Source organism: Hyperolius riggenbachi, chromosome 8 (assembly GCF_040937935.1).
Source record: "Hyperolius riggenbachi isolate aHypRig1 chromosome 8, aHypRig1.pri, whole genome shotgun sequence".
Lineage (NCBI taxonomy): Eukaryota > Metazoa > Chordata > Amphibia > Anura > Hyperoliidae > Hyperolius > Hyperolius riggenbachi.
The window spans coordinates 106866427-106889956 of NC_090653.1; the positions used below are offsets into that span (position 1 = coordinate 106866427).

General features: G+C 43.4%; 1 protein-coding gene across 1 annotated transcript in view; it reads right to left on the minus strand.

Annotated features, from left to right (window-relative positions):
* Positions 1–23530, minus strand: part of ARHGEF6 (Rac/Cdc42 guanine nucleotide exchange factor 6) — a 183988-nt gene that overhangs the window by 49435 nt on the left and 111023 nt on the right. The window contains 3 exon segments of the mRNA XM_068247903.1: positions 10204–10263; positions 16046–16184; positions 18256–18378. Coding sequence (XP_068104004.1) covers positions 10204–10263; positions 16046–16184; positions 18256–18378 — 322 coding nt within the window.

Below are 23530 nucleotides of genomic sequence, written 5' to 3' on the forward strand. Positions count from 1 at the left end.
TTACATGCACAATTATTCTGCAATGCAACTGAGCACTGTAAACTAGCCCTTACAGTCTGAAAAAATAATGCAAGCTCATCTCTTAAATGAGGACGCTTAAAGCGGACCCAAATTAAAAATACAAGATTTCAGAAATAACATCTATTTTCTAAATTATAATAATAAATAGCAGCCTTTTTTCAGCTGCATGATGACAAATATAAAATATTTTACATTTATTGGAGGAACCCCTCCCTTCCTTTCAAATTGCCGGGATTTTTCCGGCAAACTGGTGGAGTAGATGGTGTCTGGCAATGGAGGAATTGCTAAGGGCTGCCACCTGTATAACCCTAGTTATGAAAAGAGAAGGGTGAAAAGCATGCACTGAAATGATCATAGGTTTGAAGGAGTGTTTATTTATCTTTGTATGTGTCAGAGTGCTGCAACTAAATATTTTTAATTAAAAAAAATGTTTGGTTTGGGTCCGCTTTAAGTAAGGTAAAATAGAGGTGGTAAAAGGGGTGTGGCCAAACAGAAAAATCAGTTAACCATTTGCACGCTCTCCTGCAAATACTCACTGCAGAACAACCATTCAGGAACCACTGCCATTTCTATGGCTAATTTAAAATCAACTATAGGCACAGCAGTGGTTACTAAATGATTTTGCTATTTAGTGGGTCACACCCACTTTGGCACCTCTCTTTTACCTTACTTAAAGAGACCCAGAAACTAAGTAACAGTTTTATACATACCTGGGGTTTCCTCCAGCCCCATCAGCCTGGATCGCTCCCACTCCGCCGTCCTCCGCCCGCGTCATTTTGGCCAGTCGACGCAAGCGCAGTGCGCTCCCTCCGTACTGCGCAGTGGCATGCGTAAAGAGCTGGAGAGGGTCGCGTCCAGTGGAAGTGACGGGACCCCGTACCGGCAATAGAGGCAGCGGAGGATGGCGGCGTGGGAGCGATCCAGGCTTATAGGACGGGAGGAAGCCCCAGGTATGTATAAAATCGTTTCCTATTTTTTTGGTAGCTTCATCTCTGGTTCTCTTTAAAGCTAGTCAGAAATCAGCTGATCAAACTCATTACTCTCTCCACAGTGATGTAGCAATAGGGGATGCCGAGGTGGCGAGTGCATCGGGGCCCATGGACAAGAGGGGCCCACTAGGGGCCCTCCTTCCTTATTAGCTTTTCATTGGTGCTATGCCGGTAATGTGCACCTCTATGCAAGCACTGAATAGTGGTAATCCTTAAAGAGTACCAGAGGCGGTTTGTTTGTAGATTGTAGGACATAGAGGCATGCTCTCTGCCCAGTGACATGCCTCTGTATACTTCTGGTGCCGCTGTAAATTGCCCCCAGGCTCTGCTGTCCCCCCTGAAAGCTAGCGACAATTTGATTGTTGCTAGCCTCCTTTTCCCCCTTCCAGTCATCAATCACTTTGCTCCCCCCGCCTCCATCAGTTTGAACCCCCGCCTCCGTCACCTCACTCCCTGCCTCCGCTAGCTTCCTTCAATCAGCATGTAGCATGTTTTGTTTTTTTTCATGCTGCCTCGGGTTCTCTTTAAATGGTGTCCTTACAATAACTCACCTCTCGGGCACCTCAGCTATCCTATGTAGGTTTTGGGGCTTCACATCAATAAACTGCTTGGGGCCCCATTTAAAAGTCACACTGGAGCCCCAAGCTCCTTAGTTATGCCACTGCTTCACCGTGAGTTTTCCTAAGCATTGCCATCCCTAGTGATGTGTAATATGTAATGTCAGCAGTCTCTTACCTCCCCAACCAGAGAGGGAAGAAGCAGAGGCACAAAAGGCCTGTCTAAAGTCCCACTTCAGAGCCAGAAAAGATAAAACAAGCAAGGACATGCATCCTGTTGTATCAGACATCTTTTACAATTTTACAATACAATTGACAACACCGAAAAATTGATCCAATAGACACTAAGGGGTAAGTGGAATGCAATGAAAGAAAGCTAATAGGTGATAGATTTCACATAAGATTTTTTTTTAATGCAATCATAATGTAGGGTCATCATTGATACGTATTTATTAATAAGAAATTCTCTAAAAAAAAAAAAAAAAAAAACACAAAAAAACAACAAAAAACATGAAGGCAGGGTTTTACTCTGGCTGTGAGCTATCAAGAAGTACTACTTCAGTAATTGTCCTACATCATGAGCTCAGTACACATGTATGATTTAATGCTTAATTAAAGATAATGAATAATGCTGGCACTCGGATATGCTGCTAAGAATGTTTTCTTTTACATGCAAGTATCAATTATGTTACTAATATTACAGGGAAGCAATTTTAGTAGCACAATATGCAACCTCTTAATTTGTTCCTTTACATCTTTAGGGAAAAGAACTCCTTGAAATTTAAGGAATTGAATGTGTTCATTATCTCATTCATTATTATTATATAAATGATGCAATAACACACAGCATACAGCACTGGTAGAGAACTCTATAACCTTGGTCAAAAGAGCAGTAGAAATGGACTGGCTCAAGGGATGTACTCATCCTCATAACGCTAAAAAAGAAAATAAAAAATCCACAAGGGTGATAAAACAAGTGTGGCCATCATGACCTTCACACCCACAACAAGTGTAGCCACAAAATCACCTGGTCTGGAGTATAGTCCTCTGTAACCACTTAACGACCGCCTAACGCCGATAGGAGTTGGCGGGTCGTTAGTGGTATAGCATGGAAACGGCAGTTCACGGAGGCTGTCTCCGTGAACAGCCAGAGAGCAGCCGATCGCGGCTCGCGGGCGAAATGTAAACACGCGAAGAAGAAATCCCCGCTGTTTACATCACACGGCGCTGCTGCGCAGCAGCGCTGTGACGTAGATCGGCGATCCCCGGCCTCTGATTGGCCGGGGATCGCCGGCATATGATAGGCTAAAGCCTATCCTAGGATGCGCAGGACGGACTTCCGTCCTGCGCATTACAGATGAAGAGGCAGACTGAGGTAAAGAGAGGGAGGGCGGAAATGGCTGCGGAGGGGGGCTTTGAGGAGCCTAGTGGGGAAAAAAGGGGGGGGGGGGGGAAGTCTGATCGCCCGGCCACATTCCTGATCGGTGCTGTGGGCTGTAGAGCCCACGCAGCACCGATCATTAGAAAACCCCATGGTCCTTAAGTGGGTAAAGGAGGAAGAGAAGGTTAGTAGTTGGGGCACCCTTACATCTCTGGGACCCTCAAGTTACGCCCCTGCATATAACCTAATGTAGAACAGTAAACATTATTTAGCTAAGTGAATTATAACAAGGTATACCAGGAGATAAAAACAGCAAGGTAAAATCATGACTCGATAATACATCTGGAAAGTTGTTACCGGAGTATGTATATGGTAATAGAGATGTGAACTACAGACTTTTCTTCCATGGAAAAACAGATCTTAATCAGTTAATTGAATGCCAAAAATAACCATTTATGAGAAAACACACAAATTCATCACAGCTACTAATTCCTTTGCCTTGTAGCATTTGTAGGAAAATCCACAGAAGAAGCGCTAGCAGCTGAACTTGGGAGATTCAGAAAACAGTAGTTGTATGTCAGCCTTGAGCGCAACGTCAGACTTTCCAGTGCTTTCTTTTCTGAGAAACACGTTCACCCCTTTCTTTGTTATCAGAAAGAGCCAACTGAAGAGATGCTGTGGTTTCTCTGCATCACTAGAAAACCCAACCTCAGGGGGAAACTGCACTTCACACACACCAGGGGCAACCCCTCTGTGCGCAAGCCTGAGTGATGTGTCTGCTAACCAAACCCAACCAATGTCAATGGAAGCTATTTTAAAAAGATTTTGAAAATGCAACTTCAATCACTTCAAGTAATCCTAGAGTGGGCTTAAAGAGGAGCTGTTAGGTATAGGGTCTCAGAGAAAATAAACACATATATCAGTAGCTAAAGATTGGCTGTACTTACATTACATATGCATTTCACTGTCCACGTTTGGATTTCACAGATTTTGTATATAGTATATGCAGAGATAGATGCTCCTGACAGCTCATGGCAGGCTCCATGTTTGTGAAGCCAAATGTGTCGTCATGTCCTGCCTGCTTCTGATCACAGATAAGCTCGTTCTTGAACAACACGGTGTGCAGTGAATATTAATGAGCCATGTGGCTAGGAACAATAGCTGACTCCTGCAGTGTAGTCTGCCCGAGATTTATCAGTGCTTCGCAGCGCTGGACTGATTAGAAGCTCCTGTACCGTCTCATTAGCAGCCGAGGGGAGGGCCCCAGAATGCTTTGCAGTTTAGCTGCGGCTTGCGTCTTTATGGGTCTATAACAGACTTTAAGATAAGCACACATCAAAGGTAACTGAAATGTTTATCTTCACTAATGGCTTTTGAGCTTCCTTCTAAACTGTTTAACACAGGAGAATAGAGGTTTAAATTAGCTTCTGCAGCCTGACAGTTACTCTTTAAAGCAAGGGTCTCTTTCTTAAAAGGGAACCTGAAGCAAGAGGTATGTAGAGGCTGACATTTATTTCCTTTTATACAATACCAGTTGTCTGGCAGCCCTGCTGATCTTTTTGGCTGCAGTAGTGTCTGAATCCCACACTTGAAACAAGCATGCAGCTAATCGTGTCAGATTTTTGTCAGAAACATCTGATCTGCATGCTTGTTCAGGGTCAATGGCTAAAAGTATTACAGGCTAAGGATCAGCAGGGCAGGCAGTCAACTGGTAATGTTTAAAAGTAAATATGGCAGCCTTCATGTCTCTCTCACTTCAGGTTCCTTTTAAGGCAGGGATGTCCAACTCCGGTCCTTGAGAGCTAAATCCATGCCAGTGTTTAGAATGGACAGAGAAATGCAGAACTGTGATCTACTTGATGATCCCCACCTGTCCTGAGTCAGACATCAATTAATTTGAGCTGTGCATAAAATGTGTGAGGCCCTCCGTCCTTGAGGATTGGAGTTGGACATCCCTGTTTTAAAGCAATCCTGTAGTGCATTATTGCCAACATAAGAGATAACTATACCGCCAGGTCCCCTATTGTCATTAGTGAAGCTCCACTGAGACCAGCAGATTCTCAGATCAGATGGAAATCCAGCAAAAGATATACCGTAACTTCTAGTCTGTGCATCCATACCATATAAATGCTTTCTGCCTTCTGCATTGGTGCAAAGACTAATCTAAAGGAACAGTAATGTGTGTTTGTGGGGCCAGGGTTGGCAAATGACCCCTTTAAATACTGACACGTTTAAGTTTATGCCGGTTCTGGGTTACTAGCATATAATCAGTGCCTAAAATTGCATCTAACTAGCCATAATAGATGTACATACGCTAAAACTAAATATATAGCTAAAATATTTTTAATATTTTTTAATATTGTGTCCCCAGTTTTATTCAAGACTGGTAGAACAGTACTGCCCTCCCTTCTCCCAGTCCTGAAGTGCAGTGGGTTACAAGACACACCATCAGGTATTTATACCAATTTTAATGTAACAAAATATTTCATGTTTTTAATGAACACATAACTGGATGTGTTTTTATATTTGCCTGGAGTGTATCTTTATTTATAATTGGAGTGGTTGGTTAACAAATGCTTGTTAGATCTCAGACAGATACTGCATTCATGATGCAATTAAATGTCAAAGAAACAAAACAGACACATGGGATGGAGATCAAAGAGGTCTTTTATCTTTCAGAATAAATAGTCTTAAATAAAAATAAACTAAAAATGGTGTGCTGTCACATATACTCCAGACTTAAAAGCATGACTCAGGAAAAAAAAATATTGTAATTTCTGTAGCAAGAGCCAGAGCTGATATATACCGTATATACACACATACATACACACACATATATATTAATTCTCTTTAAGCACAATTCATTTAAGTTTCACTCTTTTGGACATTTAATTAAAACAACACTTTAAATAGTAAAATAAGCTGATTACGGTAAGTTTTAATATTTGTGAAAATCACTTTCTGGTCAGTGCTTATTCTACTAAATAAGTCTCAGGGATAAAAGAAGCAACTGCTGAGACAAAATGCATGGGTTTTGCTTGATAAAAACAAAATAAATAGTACAAAAGAAGAAAAAAATAGGAAAAAAGTAAAAAGTAAGTAAAAGAAAAATAACGAGTGAAAAATTTTGAGGCACTTCTTTCCATAAAAATGCACATCTCAAATTATGATGGATACTCAGCTCAGCCATTCAGCTGATACTCAGCTCAGCCAAGAACACTCTCATGATATAAATTTCTAATGGAAAAAGGAGTAATAAAATAAAATTGTGTATATGGCTAATTGGGGGGGCCTCGTTCACATCTGCTGCGCTGAAAAACGTGTGAAAGCGCGTGGTAAAAACGCATGCGCTTTAGTGCGCGTTTCTGTGCGTTGCACTGCGCTTCTTTAAAGCACGTTTTACTTGTTGTACCAGCAGCAGTTGTCAAAAAACTTTGTTTTTGTATGTAAATGTATTTTTTTCTCCAATTAGGGGTAAAAAACGCATGGGCTTCTATGCGCTAAAAAAAGCGCACCCATTCACTTGCATTGATGTGCGCTTTACAGCTCAGCGCACAGAAATGCATGCAACCCTACGTTTCTGTAACGCTGCTCAGCGCAGCGCATAGATGTGAACCAGCTACATTTACTTACATGGGAAAGTAAATACCTTGCTGATCGCACAGGGCAGTACGCTGTAAAAAGCGCACAGAAACGGCCCTGATGTGATCGAGGCCTTACACTGCACCCAGGCGCAGTTTTTCGGCCGACGCTAGCTTTATGCTTTACAATGTTAGTCAATCCAAAACGCACACTATGCGCTTTTTTAAACCGTTAACGCAGGCAATCAGTCCCAGAATGCAACAGAGGAACAATGTAGAAAGTTGAAAACTAAAAAGAAAAAAAAATTACCTGCGTTTTCCTATGTGCTGTAACGCATTAAAAACGCACACTCACTGCAGTGCAACGCATATCAAAACGCATTAAACCGCATACAACAAAACGTATGCTTTGAGCGTTCTCCAACGCAAGCTCTGATGTGAAAGAGCAATAACTCAGCTTCAATAGCATTGGTTGGATCTGAACTTGAACATATCAGCACATGTAGAATATACAGCGAATTAGGTCTAAATGATTAGCAGTTAAGGTAGGCAATTCACATAAAATAAATAAAAAATAAGATACATATTATACTGATGGCCTTTAAATTCAGTTTTCCTCTGATTAAAAAAAAAAAAAAAAAACACACTTTCCTACAGTTTCCATGTTTTGTATTATTCTTAAAAGAGGTATTAAAATATATGTAAAAATTCACAACTCTACACATGTTGCATTTTTCCATGCTGAATTAACCTTCAGAAACAGGCCTGATGATGAGCTTTGGCTTCGAGAGTTAATTATATGCTGCAGCCTCAGACTATGATAGCAGAGGAAGGAAACTCCTCCCACACAGATTACACATGTGGAGAGACAACAGAGTCACAAGCGCACCCTCCATACTGGATTATCTATTTTCCAGCCCACAGTTTGAGCATACGAGCAAAACAACCTATACAACAATAGTCAAGAGTGTAATGTCAGCTCAATTGGTGAATGAGTCAGAGCAGTCTAGGGTAAACTTACCAGGCCTTTGATTCTTAAAATCAGGAGCGTTTCTTATCATTCACACACAGGATTCAAAATGACATCATAGATAGTGTAATCTTATCTGCTTAAATGAGGTACAGACTAAAGGTCCGTACACACGCCGGACTGCAGGAAACGACGGGTCCGTCGTCACCTCCCGCTGGGCGGGCGTTCCAGCGACAGTCCGGCGTGTGTACAGTCTGTCGGCAGACTTATACGGCGGATCGCTGATAAAAAGCCGTATCAGTCTGCCGACAGACTGTACACACGCCGGACTGTCTGCTGAAAACACGCCCAGCAGGAGCTGACGACGGACACGTCGTTTCCTGCAGTCCGGCGTGTGTACGGACATTAACCAGCAAGCTCATGGTGAACTTTACTCATTGGAGTGTGAGGGGCTACAATGGTCCTAAAAGTCCCCTTACTAAAATACTAAGGATAACAAGAGTTTGATTTCTTAAAACAAAAAGTTTGCATTCTTAAAACAGAAAGGATTTGCGATAATTCAGGTTGGAGTGAGCTCCGAGATGTCTACCAGTGCATCACTGCTGAATATATGCAAATTAACCATTGTTAGCCTAAGAAGCTAAACACACCTCCAGAACCGCTGGAATGCAATAAATGGTCAGCTTGTTAATTTATCCATGTCATGCACTGATGAGGATCAAACAATCCGAAACAGTCTGTATGTATGTTGGATTATTATGGCTCTGTACAAATTAACAAGCTGACACATCATTGTGCAATGAGTCAAAACTCACATAGTGTGAATGAGCCCTTACACTACATGCACATTTATAAACTATACACGGCAAGGTGGTGGATGTGGTGGACTCTTGACGATTCTTGGGAGATCTCAGTATAAATTTGATTGGGAATCAGCCTCTGGGGTATGGGCAGGCAGCAGATCTCTCTTCGATCATAGAGAAATCTCTCTTTTGGTCAATCTGCCCATACATCATCTGAAGTGTATATATATTACACTGTGTATGATACCATTGGCCTGATCTACTCACCATTTTTAATTGATTCATTCTCTGAATTTTGGAGTCTATTCCCCCAACACTTCACTTTGTTGTGATTATCTTTGTTATTAAATGGTACCTCAAGTGAAACAATCTGAACAGTTTTATTTTCCTGGAGCTTCTTCCTGCCTCTTTGCGTCCTCTTGGTCCCTCACCATCATTCTATGTGGATTCATTCAGTCGCTGTTTCCCTCAGAAAGATGTCCAACTTGGCCAGTTGCAGGTCACTGCACATGTACATGGGAGCATTCTGCACATGCCCCCACCATACACATAATCTGGCAGCGGTTACCCAAAAATACAGATAATCTGGCAGTAGTTCTCTCAAAAGAAGTCCCCAAAATAGGTAGCCAGGTCTATAGGTGTCCCCAGAATAGGTGGTCAGGTCTATAGATGTCCCCAGAATAGGTAGCCAGGTGTATAGATGTCCCCAGAATAGGTAAGCAGGCGTATAGATGTCCCTAGAATAGGTAGGCAGGTTTATCGATGTCCCCAGAATAGGTAGGCAGGCGTATAGATGTCCCCTGAATAGGTAGCCAGGTCTATAGGTTTCCCCAGAATAGGTAGCCAGGTGTATAGATGTCCCCAGAATAGGTAGGCAGGTGTATAGATCTCCCAAGGATAGGTAGACAGGACTTTAGGTTGTCCCCAACCAGGAGGGTAGGCAGTGCAGAGAAGGGAGAGTGGTGGGCACAGTGGTGGGGAAGGGGGGACGTCTCCCCCCCGTCCCTCATCTGGGGCTACCCCTTCCTTGCTCCCCCCTCCAGAACTAAGTATTGTGCCGCTTGCAGCGGGCAGTGACTTGCCTCCATCTTGTTCTCGGCGTGGGATGGAGTGCTGCGTGCCGCTAGCCTGGTCTAGACCAGAGCAGCGGCACGCAGAACTTCTTCCGGCACTTGAATCAAGGCAGAGGTAAGTCCCGCCCGCTGCCAGCCGAACAATACTTAGTTCTGGAGGGGGAAGTGAGGAAGAGGAAGCCCCAGGTGAGGAAAGGGGGGGGGGGGAGATGTCCCCCCTTCCCCGCCGCTGTGCCCACCGCTCTCCCTTCTCTGCACTGACTTCCCTCCTGCCCTCAGGGAGGCCGATTGGCTGTCCTTTTACGGACACTGCTAAATTCCTTATGGAATTCACGTGTAGCTAAATTTGAATCAAAATTGACAGTATGCCTGTAAATGTACAGGCGGTTGGCAACACTGCTGATAGCACGCAGCTCAAGTCAATCCAACAGTTGGATTGACTTGAGCTGCGTCTTATCAGTCGTTGGGCGCTTCTTATCAGTGATATTTTACTTGACAAAAGTTATCCAACTTCTTCAAGTTGTTTGATAATTGTGCATTTAAAAGACTTCTGTTGAGCGTGTGTATGAGGCTTAAGAATAGGAAAAGATAAGAGACCAGTACAATATCGGTAAATATACTGATATTCTACTAACAGGAAAAGGAGACAGTAAAAGATAAAAAAAACTGCATATACAAAGACTTTTATCTATCAGTTTTAATCACAGTTTGATCTACCCTTTGTAAGCAGAAAGTGGTTTGCAGTTGACTGACTTTGCTTTGCTAACTTTTGCTCTGAATCATTATACATAACCTCAAGGCATGGGGAGACAAACACACACAACCTACCACAAGAGTCTTGAATGATGCTGTGACTCTGAGAACATCTTTATGATCTGGGTGAGCTTCCTGTAACAAAAAGACCACCAGTGTCATCAAATGCCTTGACTGCATCAATAATAAATTAAAACACATTTGTTACCGACAACAATAAACAAAACCTGGACATAAGAAATATCTTCTATACCAATATTTGCCTGTCTAATACTGCCTTAAAGTGGATCTAAACTTAGAACTTACTTTCTGCTCTTAAAGATTAGGCACAGCATGATATCCTTTAGGCAAACAGATATCTTCATTACAATTTACGGATATCCTATAAACACTGACATTTTAACTGGACTAACTTTTAGGGAGCACAGAAAGGGTTAAAATTGCCTTAACAAAAGAACATTTGAGCCCCTAATATTGCCCCGTCTTATCCACTGGCAATAAATCCTTAATGGGGAATAAATGTGAACAGGAACTAGGGTCATCGACCCGAAGTAAACATCTTCAAGAAATATAAAGGAAAAAGTAGTTCCTCCTTATCATACCATATAAATAATCCAGTTTCCACAACAGCAGCAGTACCTTAGAAATGGTCTTTAATAACAACAATACATGATTAAAAAGTCTATGGTCATGCCACTATGGTCACTAGCTGTCTGTAGTCACAGCCTGTGGTAACCAATTAACATATTAGTATGGTTGGAGGGAGCACACTCCATGCAGATAGTGTTGTGGTCCCATCTAGAACCTTGGACCCCAGTACTGCAAGGCCAATGTACTATCCATCACACAACCATGCTGCCCATTTTAGAACGCTTCCTCACTCTACAAAAAATGTTTTTGGTTTTGCCTCTGAGACTGTTGGACATTTTTCCCTACTTCCTGCAAAGAGATTCTAACCCCTTATTCACAATATCGAAAACTACAGTGATTTTTCCCAAAGCTGGACTTTAAATAGTCGCTATTCTCCTCTGTGAGGACTGTGCATGCATTCTGCTCTTTTAGAAAGAATATATGGTAACTTAAATCAGAGCAGGTTATATTTTTGTTATTTCACTTGCTTAAAGTCAAAGTAAATCTACAATCTCAGTTTTAACTCGGTAATTTAAACGCTTTATGACTCTATTAGGCCCTAAACAGAAAATAAATAAAGTGCAATTCGCAAACTCTGAAAGCAATCCTATTGATTAGTGTTAATTTTACCTCCGGAGTTAAACTCTTTAGATTGACACCCCCTCCAAAAAAACTCAGATTGTTATAGGAACAGTAGACTATGACTAGGTTATAAATACAATTACATAGTTTGGTTGACAAAAAAAAAAATTAAAATAAAAAAAAGACATTTGTCGATCAAATTCAACAGCCACCCCGGCCACCATCCCCCCCCCTCCCCCCAACCCAAGAGGAAAAACAAAACAAAAAAAATAAAACATTCTACAACACTGTTATACTGTCTGCACCCTCACATATCGCAGTTGGTTCAGAAGATGATGGGAAAAAAAAACACCAAATGTGAGCTCATACGAAATACAGTTCGTGACAAGGCTATGTATTCTGCAAAGCACTGCAGAATATGTAATCGGTATGCAAGAGCATGATAAAGATGAAATTGCTATTAGAAATGGCTTTGTACAGTTTTGCCATTATTAGGGCTTTAAAAACCTCTTGACGACCAGCTAACGCCGATTGGCGTAAACTGGTTGTCTGAGGGTTTCCATCGAAACGGCCGCTCGTTCGAGCGGCCTTTCCATGTCAGTTCACGGAGGGTGTCTCCGTGAACAGCCAGAGAGCCGCCGATCGCGGCTCGTTGGCAAAATGTAAACAGGCGGGGAAGAAATCCCAGGCAGATCGGCGATCCCCGGCCCCTGATTAGCCGGGGATCGCCGGCATATGATAGGCTGAAGCCTATCCTTCAATGCGCAGGACGGAAATCCGTCCTGCGCAGCCCACAGGGGGAGGGAGAGGGAGGGAGCGGGCGAGACGGCGGAGAACGCTGTGGAGGGGAGCTTTGAAGAGCCCCCGCTAAGCAAATGCAGCCGGCGGCAATCAGACCCCTCCAGCAGGACATCCCCCTAGTGGGGAAAAAAGGGGGGTAGTCTGATCGCCCTGCTGCACTCCTGATCGGTGCTAAGAGGCGGTAGAGCCCACGCAGCACCGATCACTGAAAAATCCCCTGGTCGGCAAGTGGTTAACATGCTACATTAAAGTGGTATGAAACCCAGCATTTCTTTTTTGAGATAAAATATTATTTGCAGCATATTATATACTACCACCATTTTTTTTTTTTTACTAGAACAGCATTCAACTAGTTAAACACGGGACTTACAAACTCCCTGCAGGGAAAGCTGGACACATCCGAACTTGTGTTTACTTAATTGTATCAAGTAAGGAATGTAAACATTCTCTGGCAATTCAGACACTCCAGAACACAGACAGATAGTCAGAAAGCATTTATGGGTACATTACAATATGAATACACCAGTTATGAATAAAATGCAATGTCAGCTCTCAGAGCAAAACAAATTGTACTTTGGGAACTTGTAACTTCTAAATGAATAATAATACTTCTGCACAAAAGCAAATATGAAAAGTGTATGGGATATAAAAAGTAGGAAAACATTTTTATTGAATATTATGTCAGAGTTTTATACCACTTTAAACGAATTTAAACCAAAAATGTGACATGGAAGTGCCATCTAGTGGCTAGTTGCATTAATGCAGCAGTTATTTCATTGACCTCGACACTGAACTTAGCTTTCCACCAAAATTACAACGTTAAAAAATGGTGCAAAAAATAGTGAAACAAAACAACAGTGTGCAGATTGCAAGTAGGAGTTCAGCAAGGAAGTTGAAACTTAAACACAAATTGGTCATCCAAATGGACAATGACCATACAAATACCTCCAAAGTTGTGGCACAAAGGGTTAAGGAAAGTCAAGGAAGAAAGTTAATAGGATATGGGTCTATGTGCTTAATCACTACTAATCGATATCCCCAGTATCATACATAAATAGTGAAGGAATCCAGCTGTAACTACGGTAACTGGTCAAGTTCTAATTCTCTTTAGTCTGTTTTGACATTTGAGGGACACCAGCAGGGGCTCTGTCCAGTGTGTTGATATTTGCAATAGTGACCGCCGTTACCGCCGCTCACCCAATCGCGCCCTTGCTACCAAAATTTCCCAGCATTTCCAACCAATCCTTTTGACCAATTTCGGACAGAAATCAATCGAAAGATCAATCGTGCGCACATGTTGCAGTATCAATTCTCTTCCCATTTGATAAAATTATCTAATCAGAAGGTCGATCGTGCTGAAACACTGAGTGGTGGATGGGCACCAATACTGAGAAGCTGAATCATTCACAAGAGTCTTTGACCTTATCGGGAACAGTGACCAGAACTCTGTGCTGTAGTTGTGCAGATATGGCGTCAGGCTTCTGACGTTTCTCTAGGATGGAAATTCAAACTAGAAAAACAACATTACGTCTCTGTTGAGCAACATTGTTCCAGCCTTATGCAGCAGATCAGACTTTTACACTATATAACACCTTGCTGCAGGAGTAATCAGTTGTAATTGCATGAGCCATTCTTACTTAAATTCAAAGCCTGCACAAGTCCATTGACGGACAGTGCAGATTTACTCTTCCATCTGCTAGCTTCTGTTAGAAGTGCCGTAGGATGGCAAGGTTTTATATACACATAAAGAAAGCAAGTTGAAATAATATTTACCATTAATCCTGGCAATACGAGGGAGCTGAACTGAATGGATTGCACTTTTCAGCAAAATAGAAATCCCCTTTAGATGGAAACAGAATTCCTGTTTACCTGCTCTCCTGGCTAAATCTCATTTATTGACCTATTTTCTGCTAGAGTAACTTATTTATGCATTTCACTTATTTATTCTTATAATGCTAATCTGTACCTGAACTACATTTTCTGCAGACTTAATACCAATTCTGCATGGTGATAATCGGCTATGCAGAAGTAAAATTGCCCATTAACAGTTCTGTATGAAGTCTTATGGTGCAGACAGAGCCACAAGTCTTAGCTGAGACACAGAGTTCCTGAAATGGTGTGACACAAATGTTCCTATTACTATGCAAATTACCCATGGCCATTTGCGTGAAAAAGAAATCTCAGCTAGTAGAAAAGATGGGTAGAATGGTGTGAGGTTTTTCATACATAATACTGATTACTGGAAATCATCAGATGGAAAGACTCATGGGGAGAATGCTCTTTCGCAGGGCTTGAACAGAAAGTTGAGAAAAAAATAACAGAATAGCACTGTACTTACACACAAACTTGGTACTTTTTCTAACACACAGGGACTGATAAACTAATGCATCTGATATATGCATTCAGGGTTAACAATACTCCTCACATATGAGATTAATACATTTAAAAAAATTGCAAATGAAAAGAGCATATTTGAAAAACAATAGATTGTGAGCACTGATAGAAAGGTAGAGGCATGACTATGTACACCGTAGTGTTTCTCAACCTTATTACAGCAGGTACCCCCTTTATGAAATATGGTGTTTGCTGGGTACTCCTCTACTGCTAATAAATTCATTTTAAAGCAAACCTTTAGACTTTAGGGAAGACAAAAGTTATATACTTACCCTCAGTAAAGGGAAGCCTCTGGACCTCCTACAGACCACCGCTGAATGCCCGGACCTCCTAAAAGCTTAAGGTCATGCTGCATTATGTGAATGAGAATGGTTGCATTGCACAGGATGGATGGCGTCTGTGCAGCCGCTCAGGATTAGCGAAAAAATATGAACCGGTTCTGCTCCCTGCTACTTCTCAGGCGCATGCTCAGTGTAGCCGAGTTCTGTCAACAACCAATTGTCAACGAGCTTCAGGGAGTCCCAGCACTGGAACAGTGAGGTGAAGGGGGACAGGAGAAGCTTGTGGAGTATCCAGAGGCTTCTCTCTACAGAGGCAAGTATTCCAATTGGGCACTTTTTTTTCCCTATGGGCATCCTTTAAGTATCCACAGATACAGTTGTGCTTATAGAAGTTTACATACTATGACAGACGTTGTGAAATCTTGGACTTTTTTTTTCTTTTTAGAAAACATGTTTGACCGTACCCAAAATGTTCTCTTTCATTCATGGTTAGCGGTTGGGCAAAGCAGTTTATTATCACATACTGTAACTGTATGTGTGTGACAAATTCACACACATACACACGTTAATTCAATATTATGGGTGATTGTCTACACCTGTGACTTGTTTGCTTGCTATTACAGTAGTCTTTGTAAAGGAGTAAGTGAGATTCTGGGCTCTTGACTGTAAACTGCACATTTCAGCCTTGGGGAAAACAAAAGGTCTGCCAAGAGAAAAGGTTGTTCAACTTTATATCTTTTAGGGTTCCATATCAGCTACGAGACCTGGAAGTCAAGTCAGTGATGCCACTCTCTGCAACAGCAGACAATTAAGCCTATGTGGTTTTTGTTTTGTTTTTTTGGGGGGTGCCTCTCTTTGTCAGGGCTTTCCAATTGGCATCCGCTGTTACCATTTATCTACAATGGACCTGTCCTCTCTTCCCTGAACTCCACCTACTTCATTCATTAAAAGTGAACAGTTCAATGTCTTCAATGCATTGCGATTCCCCATGGTGAACCGCAACGCATGAATGGAAACATCAGGAAGTGTGGTCTATGCAATTTCTAATGTTCTTGCAGATGGCATCACACACATTGCCGAAAACTCTGCTAAAATCACGGACAAGGAAGTAAGGCTTAGAGCAAAATAATTCCTAGGCAAACTACCACTATCTAATGTCTATGAGTAACATGAGGGCAGGGCACGCTGGGAACAGAGGTTGCAATAATAACCTGGAAATCTGCACTTACCTCCATATGTCTTTCCAGTTCCTGCAAGAGACACACATACTTTTCCAGTCTCATGAAGGGTTTGCTGAGGCTTGTGGTCAGCATAAGAATTCCTGGGCTGGCTGCTCCTTGAGACTCCATAAACTTTTCCAGGTCATCACTATATAAAGAACACTGCAATTATTTCAAATGCTAAGCTTACAGCCAGAAGCTAGTAGTAACTCTCATATTTAATTTCTAAGTGACGGGTCTTTAGCAGTAAAGTACACAGCTGATGGCTTATGGCACTACAAAGTTTTTTGTCACATAAATTGCAGTCACATTTAAGAGTACTTGAAGTATAAAAGACAGCCTGTCACGTCAGGCTCTGTCTTAATGATGCAAGACTGGGAGGGTCTCAGGTTTAATTACCATATTGTTTGGACCATAAGACGCACCCAGGTTTTAAGGACAAAAATCAGTAAAAAAAAATATAACTAAACCTAGGTGCATCTATGGTGTAGGGGTGTCTTACGGACCTCCCCCCCCCCCCCATGCTAGCTCCTAAGCTACACTGCCCATCTAAAGTAACCTCTGCTGCCTTTCCCAGCTACAATAACCCCAACCGCCTCCCAGTTACACTGGCACCCCCCCCCCTCCGGCTTCGATATCCCCTGGAAACAGCAGGGAAAAAAAGCTTTACTGTGGTGCCCCGTCCCTCCTCCTGTGGCCCCTGGCAGCCCAGAATAAGAAAAAAAATACCTGTTCCATGGCGTCCTCTCCCCCCCCCTCCGCCCCTTTCCTGTAGCCCCTGGCAACTGGCCAGTAATAAAAAAAAAAAAAAAAACACTTTCACCACAGCAGCCCCTCCCCTGCTACGTGCCCAGTCAGGTCACGCAGGAAGAGGATGCCAGCGGGAGACTGCGAGCATGGAAGGACATGAGATGGAGGATTGCGGCAGCTGGAACAGGTAATTAGGCTTCCGCTGTAGCGTTTAAAACTTTGAAATTGCCAGGGAGGTTAAAGGCCTGGGGCAACAAGAGGCTCAGTGGGGGGAGGGCGCTGCGGAGAAAGTTTTTCCTGTTATTCTCTGGATTCTGCGGTATAAGAGACATAGCGGGGTGGAGGGGCTGCTGTGGAAAAAGTGTTTTTGTATTACTGAACAGATGCTAAAATGATGATGAATGATGATAAATGATGATGAATGATGTTAAAGGAGGCTTAGCGGGGGGAACCGCCACAGGAAAGGTTTTTTTTCTTTTTAATTCTGCCGTTGCAGGGTACAGGAGGCTTGGCAGGAGCTGTCTATGTGCAACTTGATGGGGACACCTGGCACAATCCAAAATGTACTATTCAGACCATACTTTTGGGGAAGAAAAAGTGCATCTTATAGTCTGAAAAATATGGTACTTACCAAATTAGCTTTAATTCATTTGTACAGGTGGATCGCTCCGCTTCCATCAGAAATGTTGTCGGTGTTAGGGAGGGTGGGGGGTCTGTCCTCCCTCATCTTCGTTGCCATGACCAACTAAAGCCAGGTTGGCGGCTTTTGCGGATGCAATACGCGGGCGTACTGGGAGCATTCTACGCAGGCGCAGAAGTACTGTGTCTGTGCAGAATGCTCCTTCCAACTGGAGCACAACCAGCAAAGCTGCGCGCTCACGCAGAAGTTCCCGAGCTGGCCGGATCGTTGGCTGCTATGGAGGGGGCCCTGGGAGACTGCCTAAGAGCAGAGCTGCGTCGAGGGACGCATAGACTGCCAGGGGCTGGAGGAAGCCCCAAGTAAGTAAATTTGATTTAAAAAAAAATTCTAGTTGTATCCTTTAAGATTCGTATAATTGCAGACATTCTAACAATGCACAAATAATCCACTGGGCAACACAGAAATTAATTTTAGGGTTATAGTGCAGGTATTGCATATACACTTAAGGTCCGTACACACGCCGGACTGCAGGAAACGACGGGTCCGTCGTCACCTCCCGCTGGGCGGGCGTTCTATCGACAGTCCGGCGTGTGTACAGTCTGTCTGCAGACTGATACAGCTGTTTCTGAGCGATCTGCCCAGCGGATTGCTCAGAAACAGCTGTGTCAGTCTGACGACAGACTGTACACACGCCGGACTGTCTGCTGAAAACACGCCCAGCAGGAGGTGACGACAGACCCGTCGTTTCCTGCAGTCCGGCGTGTGTACGGACCTTTAAACAGAGGTTTTCCTTGGTAAACTGTGTAATGATCATGACAAATACACTTGCCTGTGCTGAGTGAGGACATTCACAGCTGAGGGGTGATTTGAACAATACGTCAAGTACAAACACTTAAATTGATTAAATAGAGTCAGAAAACATCCTCCAACTTTCTGGTGATTTTCAGGTAGCCTGTAACGTAGAAAAGAAAAAACAATTCAGGTTTCACAAAATCAGACTGCTAAGACTAGCATGCTTCCATTATACATAAATACTGCTTGCCAAGGCCCGCTTAAAGAAAACCAAAGACCACCTAAAAGAAAAATGTATACATACCTGGGGCTTCCTCCAGCCCCCTTTAGGCTGATTGGTCCCTTGCCGTCTTCCCGGGCCACCACTAATCTGCCTGGTAATTTCGGCAGTCGGGGCGTACTGGGCATGTGCAGCCGCAAGCCTCATCCTGCTCCTGTCGCAGGGAAAGCCCTGCACCTGCACAGTACAACGCAATACACTGCCAGGGATGGGAGCGCTACAGGGGAGCGGACTGTGCCTGCACCAACTGGCAGAATTATTGAACCGCCTAACGGAGAATAAAGACGGCCTGGAAAGATAGCAAGGGACCGATCAGCCTGAAGAGGGCTGGAGGAAGCCCCAGGTATGTTTATTTTTTTTCTTTTAGGTCGTCCCAGTTACACTTTAAAGGAAACTTAAAGTTAGAGGGATATGGAGGCTTCCATATTTATTTCCTTTTAAAGAATACCAGCTGCCTATGTATCCTGCTGTTCCATCCGGTATTAGTAGTGTCTGAATCACACACCTGAAACATACTTGCAGCCCCATTCAGTCAGGCTTCAGTCAGAAACATCAGATCTGCATGCTTGATTGGGGTCCATGGCCAAAAGTATTAAGGCGTGTACACACGCCATACTTTCGGCAACGACAGGTCCGCCAGACCCTCCCCCTGGGCGGACGTTCAGCCGACAGTAGCACGTGTGTGCATGCTGTCGGCAGACTGATAAGGCCGTTTCTGAACGATCCGCTCAGCAGGAGGGTCTGGCGGACTCGTCGTTGGCGAAAGTATAGCGTGTGTACACGCCTTTAGAGGCAGAGGATCAGCAGGACAGTAAGGCAATTTGCATTGTTTAAAAGAATATAAATAGGTCAGCCCCTATCGCTTTCTCACTTCAGGAGTGCTTTAATGCAAATTTTAAATAAACATGACAAGATTTAAGGCCGGAAACTACCCCCAGAAAAAGAAGAGGCCACCTTGGTAAAATGAAACCCGAAATACAGAGACTGCCGTTCCCTTAAAAACAACTAAAGCCTAAATCTTAGCATGTTTGTCTGCCCCTAAAAAATTGGCCCTAGACTACAGTACTTACAATACATAGTATAGACATATGGCAATGGTAGGGATTAGATTGTGAGCTCCTTTGAGGGACAGTTAGTGAGAGGATATATATATATATATATACACTGTACAGCGCTGCGTAATATGTCGGCGCTATATAAATACTAAAATAATAATAATAATGTTTGAGTCACACACCTGCAACAAACCTGCAGCCGATGGAGTCAGACCGGAATAAAAGCAGGATGGGAGTGAATGATGGGGAACCAGAATGGTTCACTAATACAATAGAGTCTCGGTTATCCAGCACAGAGGGGGATGGGCTGATGTCAGTTAAGTGCGCTATCTGGTTGCTTGAGACTCAATGTTAAAAATAGGCCCAGCTAATACAGTACTACACTGTACTGGTGGCAGCATGAGGGGGGAGCTTGGTAGCACGTCGGTGGGGAGGGGGGACGGTCCCCCCCTCTCCCTCACCTCGGCCTCTCCCCTCTGCGCTCCCCTCCTGCATCTATGTAAGTGTTAGCAGCGGCGGTGGCAGCAGCTACAATTACCTCCATTCACCATGGAGGTCGCCGGTCTGCAAGGTCTTCACATTACTTCCTGTTAAAACAGGAAGTAATGTGAAGCCCTTGCAGACCGGTGACCTCCGGTGGTGAATGGAGGAAATTATAGCTGCTGCCACCGCTGCTGACACTTACATACTGTAGATGCAGGAGGGGAGCACAGAGCCCGAGGTGAGGGGGGGGGGACCGTCCCCCCTCCCCACCGACGTGCTACCAAGCTCTCTCCTCATGCTGCGACCCCTCCTGCCCCCCTAAAACGGCCATGAGCGGGCCCCAGGGTGTGGGGGGGACCGCTCAAATTCTTGCAGGGGGGCCCAGGGACCTCTAGTTACGGCCCTGCACTCCACTCAATACTCTTACCATAAACACTGTATTCAATGTTAAAATACAGTAATTGGAAGTATATGAACTTTTGTGAGAGCTGTGTAACTCCGTCTTTAAAGGGAACCTGAACTGAGTAAAATTATTTAAAATAAACACATGACGTAGCTGCAAATGAATATTACTTTCTAACCTCACCGTCAGTTCCTCTCAGAAGCTCAACATCTTCTTCTTACAGTGCTCCCTTACAGTTCTGACAATATTTTGTCAGAACTGAAATATACCAGTTACAGTCACACATATATATATATATATATATATATATATATATATATATATATATATCAGTTGCTGTCAGTTACAACTGAATGTGCAAGGTAATGTCCATGTTTCCCTTTGGCTCAAGTGAGCCGATGTTACAGTTTAACAGCATGTTGACCGGGAAGCGGTTATGGGGTAATGGCCACTTTCAAAGTGGAGGACAGAGAATTCCATTGATCACAGTGGACAAACAGGACACAGGATTGAGGAGTAGACCTCATGGGAGGTAAGTATGACCTGTGTATGGTTATTTTGACTTTTTATTTTCAGTTCAGGTTCTCTTTAAGCACAGCAGAGCCCACAAACAGCCAAAGAAGTTGGCCTTCACCACTGTGAGTACTGATAGTGATTTGTGCTGTTTAGTTGAGACTGTTATTTGAGTTCCGGATAACTGAGACTCTACTATACTACTATTGCAGGGTTGATAGGGAGGAGTCCAAAACTGCTTAATACCTGCTAGGGGAGGTGATGAGGAGGGGGCAAACGGCTACCCAATACAGATTTATTTATTTTTTCCTTGGGGAGAGGGTGGCAGACAAAATCTTGCTATGGAACACGATGATTTCACCATTCCCGCTCTGCTAGTTTTATACTGCTTAATGCAATACAAAATTATACACCTGAAGACCGATCCACAACCTGATTGATGACAATATACATTGATTGATTAACACTTGATCAGTAGATAACATAAGCCTTGAAATAGTTAACACAGTCTATGGCCTCAATTCACTAAGCTTTATCAAACACTTTATCAAACATTTGATACTTTTTCCTCATGGGAAAAATATAATTTTGAATTCACTAAAGTGTTATATATTTATTGAATGTTTTATCAATAAAACATTCAATAAATCTATAAAACCTTAGTGAACTTAAAGAGACTCTGTAACATGAAAAAGATCCCCTGGGGGGTACTCACCTCGGGTGGGGGAAGCCTCCGGATCCTAATGAGGCTTCCCACGCCGTCCTCTGTCCCACGCGGGTCTCGCCGCAGCCCTCCGAACAGCCGGCGACTGTGCCGACTGTCAGTTCAATATTTACCTTTGCTGGCTCCAGCGGGGGCGCTGTGGCGGCTTTCCGTTCCGAACTACACGGAAATACCCGATCTCATTCGGGTCCGCTCTACTGCGCAGTAGAGCAGATCCGACGGCGATCGGGTATTTCCGTGTAGTTCGGAGCCGACAGCCGTCAGAGCGCCTGCGCAGGAGCCAGGAAGGTAAATATTGATGTCACCGCTGCACGGACTCCACGGAGGGCTGCAGCGAGACCCCTGATGGATGGAGGACGGCGTGGGAATCCTCATTAGGATCCGGAGGCTTCCCCCACCCGAGGTGAGTACCCCCCAGGGGATCTTTTCATGTTACAGATCCTCTTTAAAATTAGATTTTACCCATGAGGTAAATTATCAAAAGTTTGATAAAGCTTAGTGAATTGAGGCCTATATATAGACTATCACTCTGTGTATGAGGAGTTTAAATGCGGAGAGGTAACATACGATGTATTGGCAGCAGGCAGTATAAACTGCCACTCTACAATTATAGCATAGTAAACAAACCTATGCTGATCAATGTAATGCAGCAATGCTATCTTAATTTCCAATCTTTTGATTGTGCCCTTTTCCTTCAAGTCATCCTTATACACCTTCCCTTTTATTAGCTTCTCAAGCTTAGAAAAAACATGAAATAGCAGGTTCAGGGTTGTGTCAATTGCTACTAAAGAAAATAAAAATAGAACTTCTTTAGGAGTTTGTGAAATACATCTACCAAACAAGTTTAACTGGATTATTTTTGTTGAATGGATACAAAAATATGTAGGCTATTCCTCAGCACAATTTTGTCAGAGAAATTGGTTGAATTGGTATTTTCCAGTGCAGGCAAAGGATTGATTTTCACGTTCTATAAATAGGCATACTGGCTATAGTTACAGCAGTCACATCCTGTACTATTCTGAGATCTGTTCAAAGGTAAGCAGAATAGTGACATCTAGTGGAAATATATACCAATTACAGACATGCATGGTAAATCAATGTTTGACTTCACCAGCTCCCTAAGCTTCCAATCCTCTGAAAATGTATGGACAGTGTGTGAAAATGAGTCCCTTGACTCCAGTCTGTAAAAAAATAAATTAAAAAAGCAATAAAAATGGACTCAACTCTATGGTGTGTAGGTGCTCCCAAATTATTAAGAAACACACAAAGTTATTGTCCAGCGCTGCGTAATATGTTGGCGCTTTATAAATACAATAAATAAATAAGTTCCAATATTGTCCACAGTTCCCTTGTTTAAAGGGGCCCATACACCTAACGATTTTCCCACCGATATACAGCCGTTTCGATCACAGTGATCCAAACGGCTGTGAAATCGCAGCGCACACCGCTGACAGAACGATAGATTTCCGTCCGAAATCAATCGTTCCCGTCGACCCATCCGTGCGGAAGATTTTTCTCGGTTGCCGGCGGGTCGGGAGTGCGTCGTTAGCAGTGTTCGAATGCCCAACGACTGACGCAATACATTACCTGCTCCAGCCGGCGCGAGTCCCCTGGTCTTCTTCTCCGCTTCAGGCTCCAGAGCTACACAAACCTTCCTGTCCCGGCAGGAAGTTTAAACAGTAGAGCGCCCTCTACTGTTTAGACTTCCCCTGGACAGGAAGTTCAGTAGCCGGAGCGGAGAAGAAGACAGCGGGGACTTGCCCCGGCCGGAGTAGGTAATGTATGTAGGGGGGGGGGGGGGGGGGGGCGCACCTCCACCCCCACAGATTGTGATCGGTTTCAGGCTGAAATCGA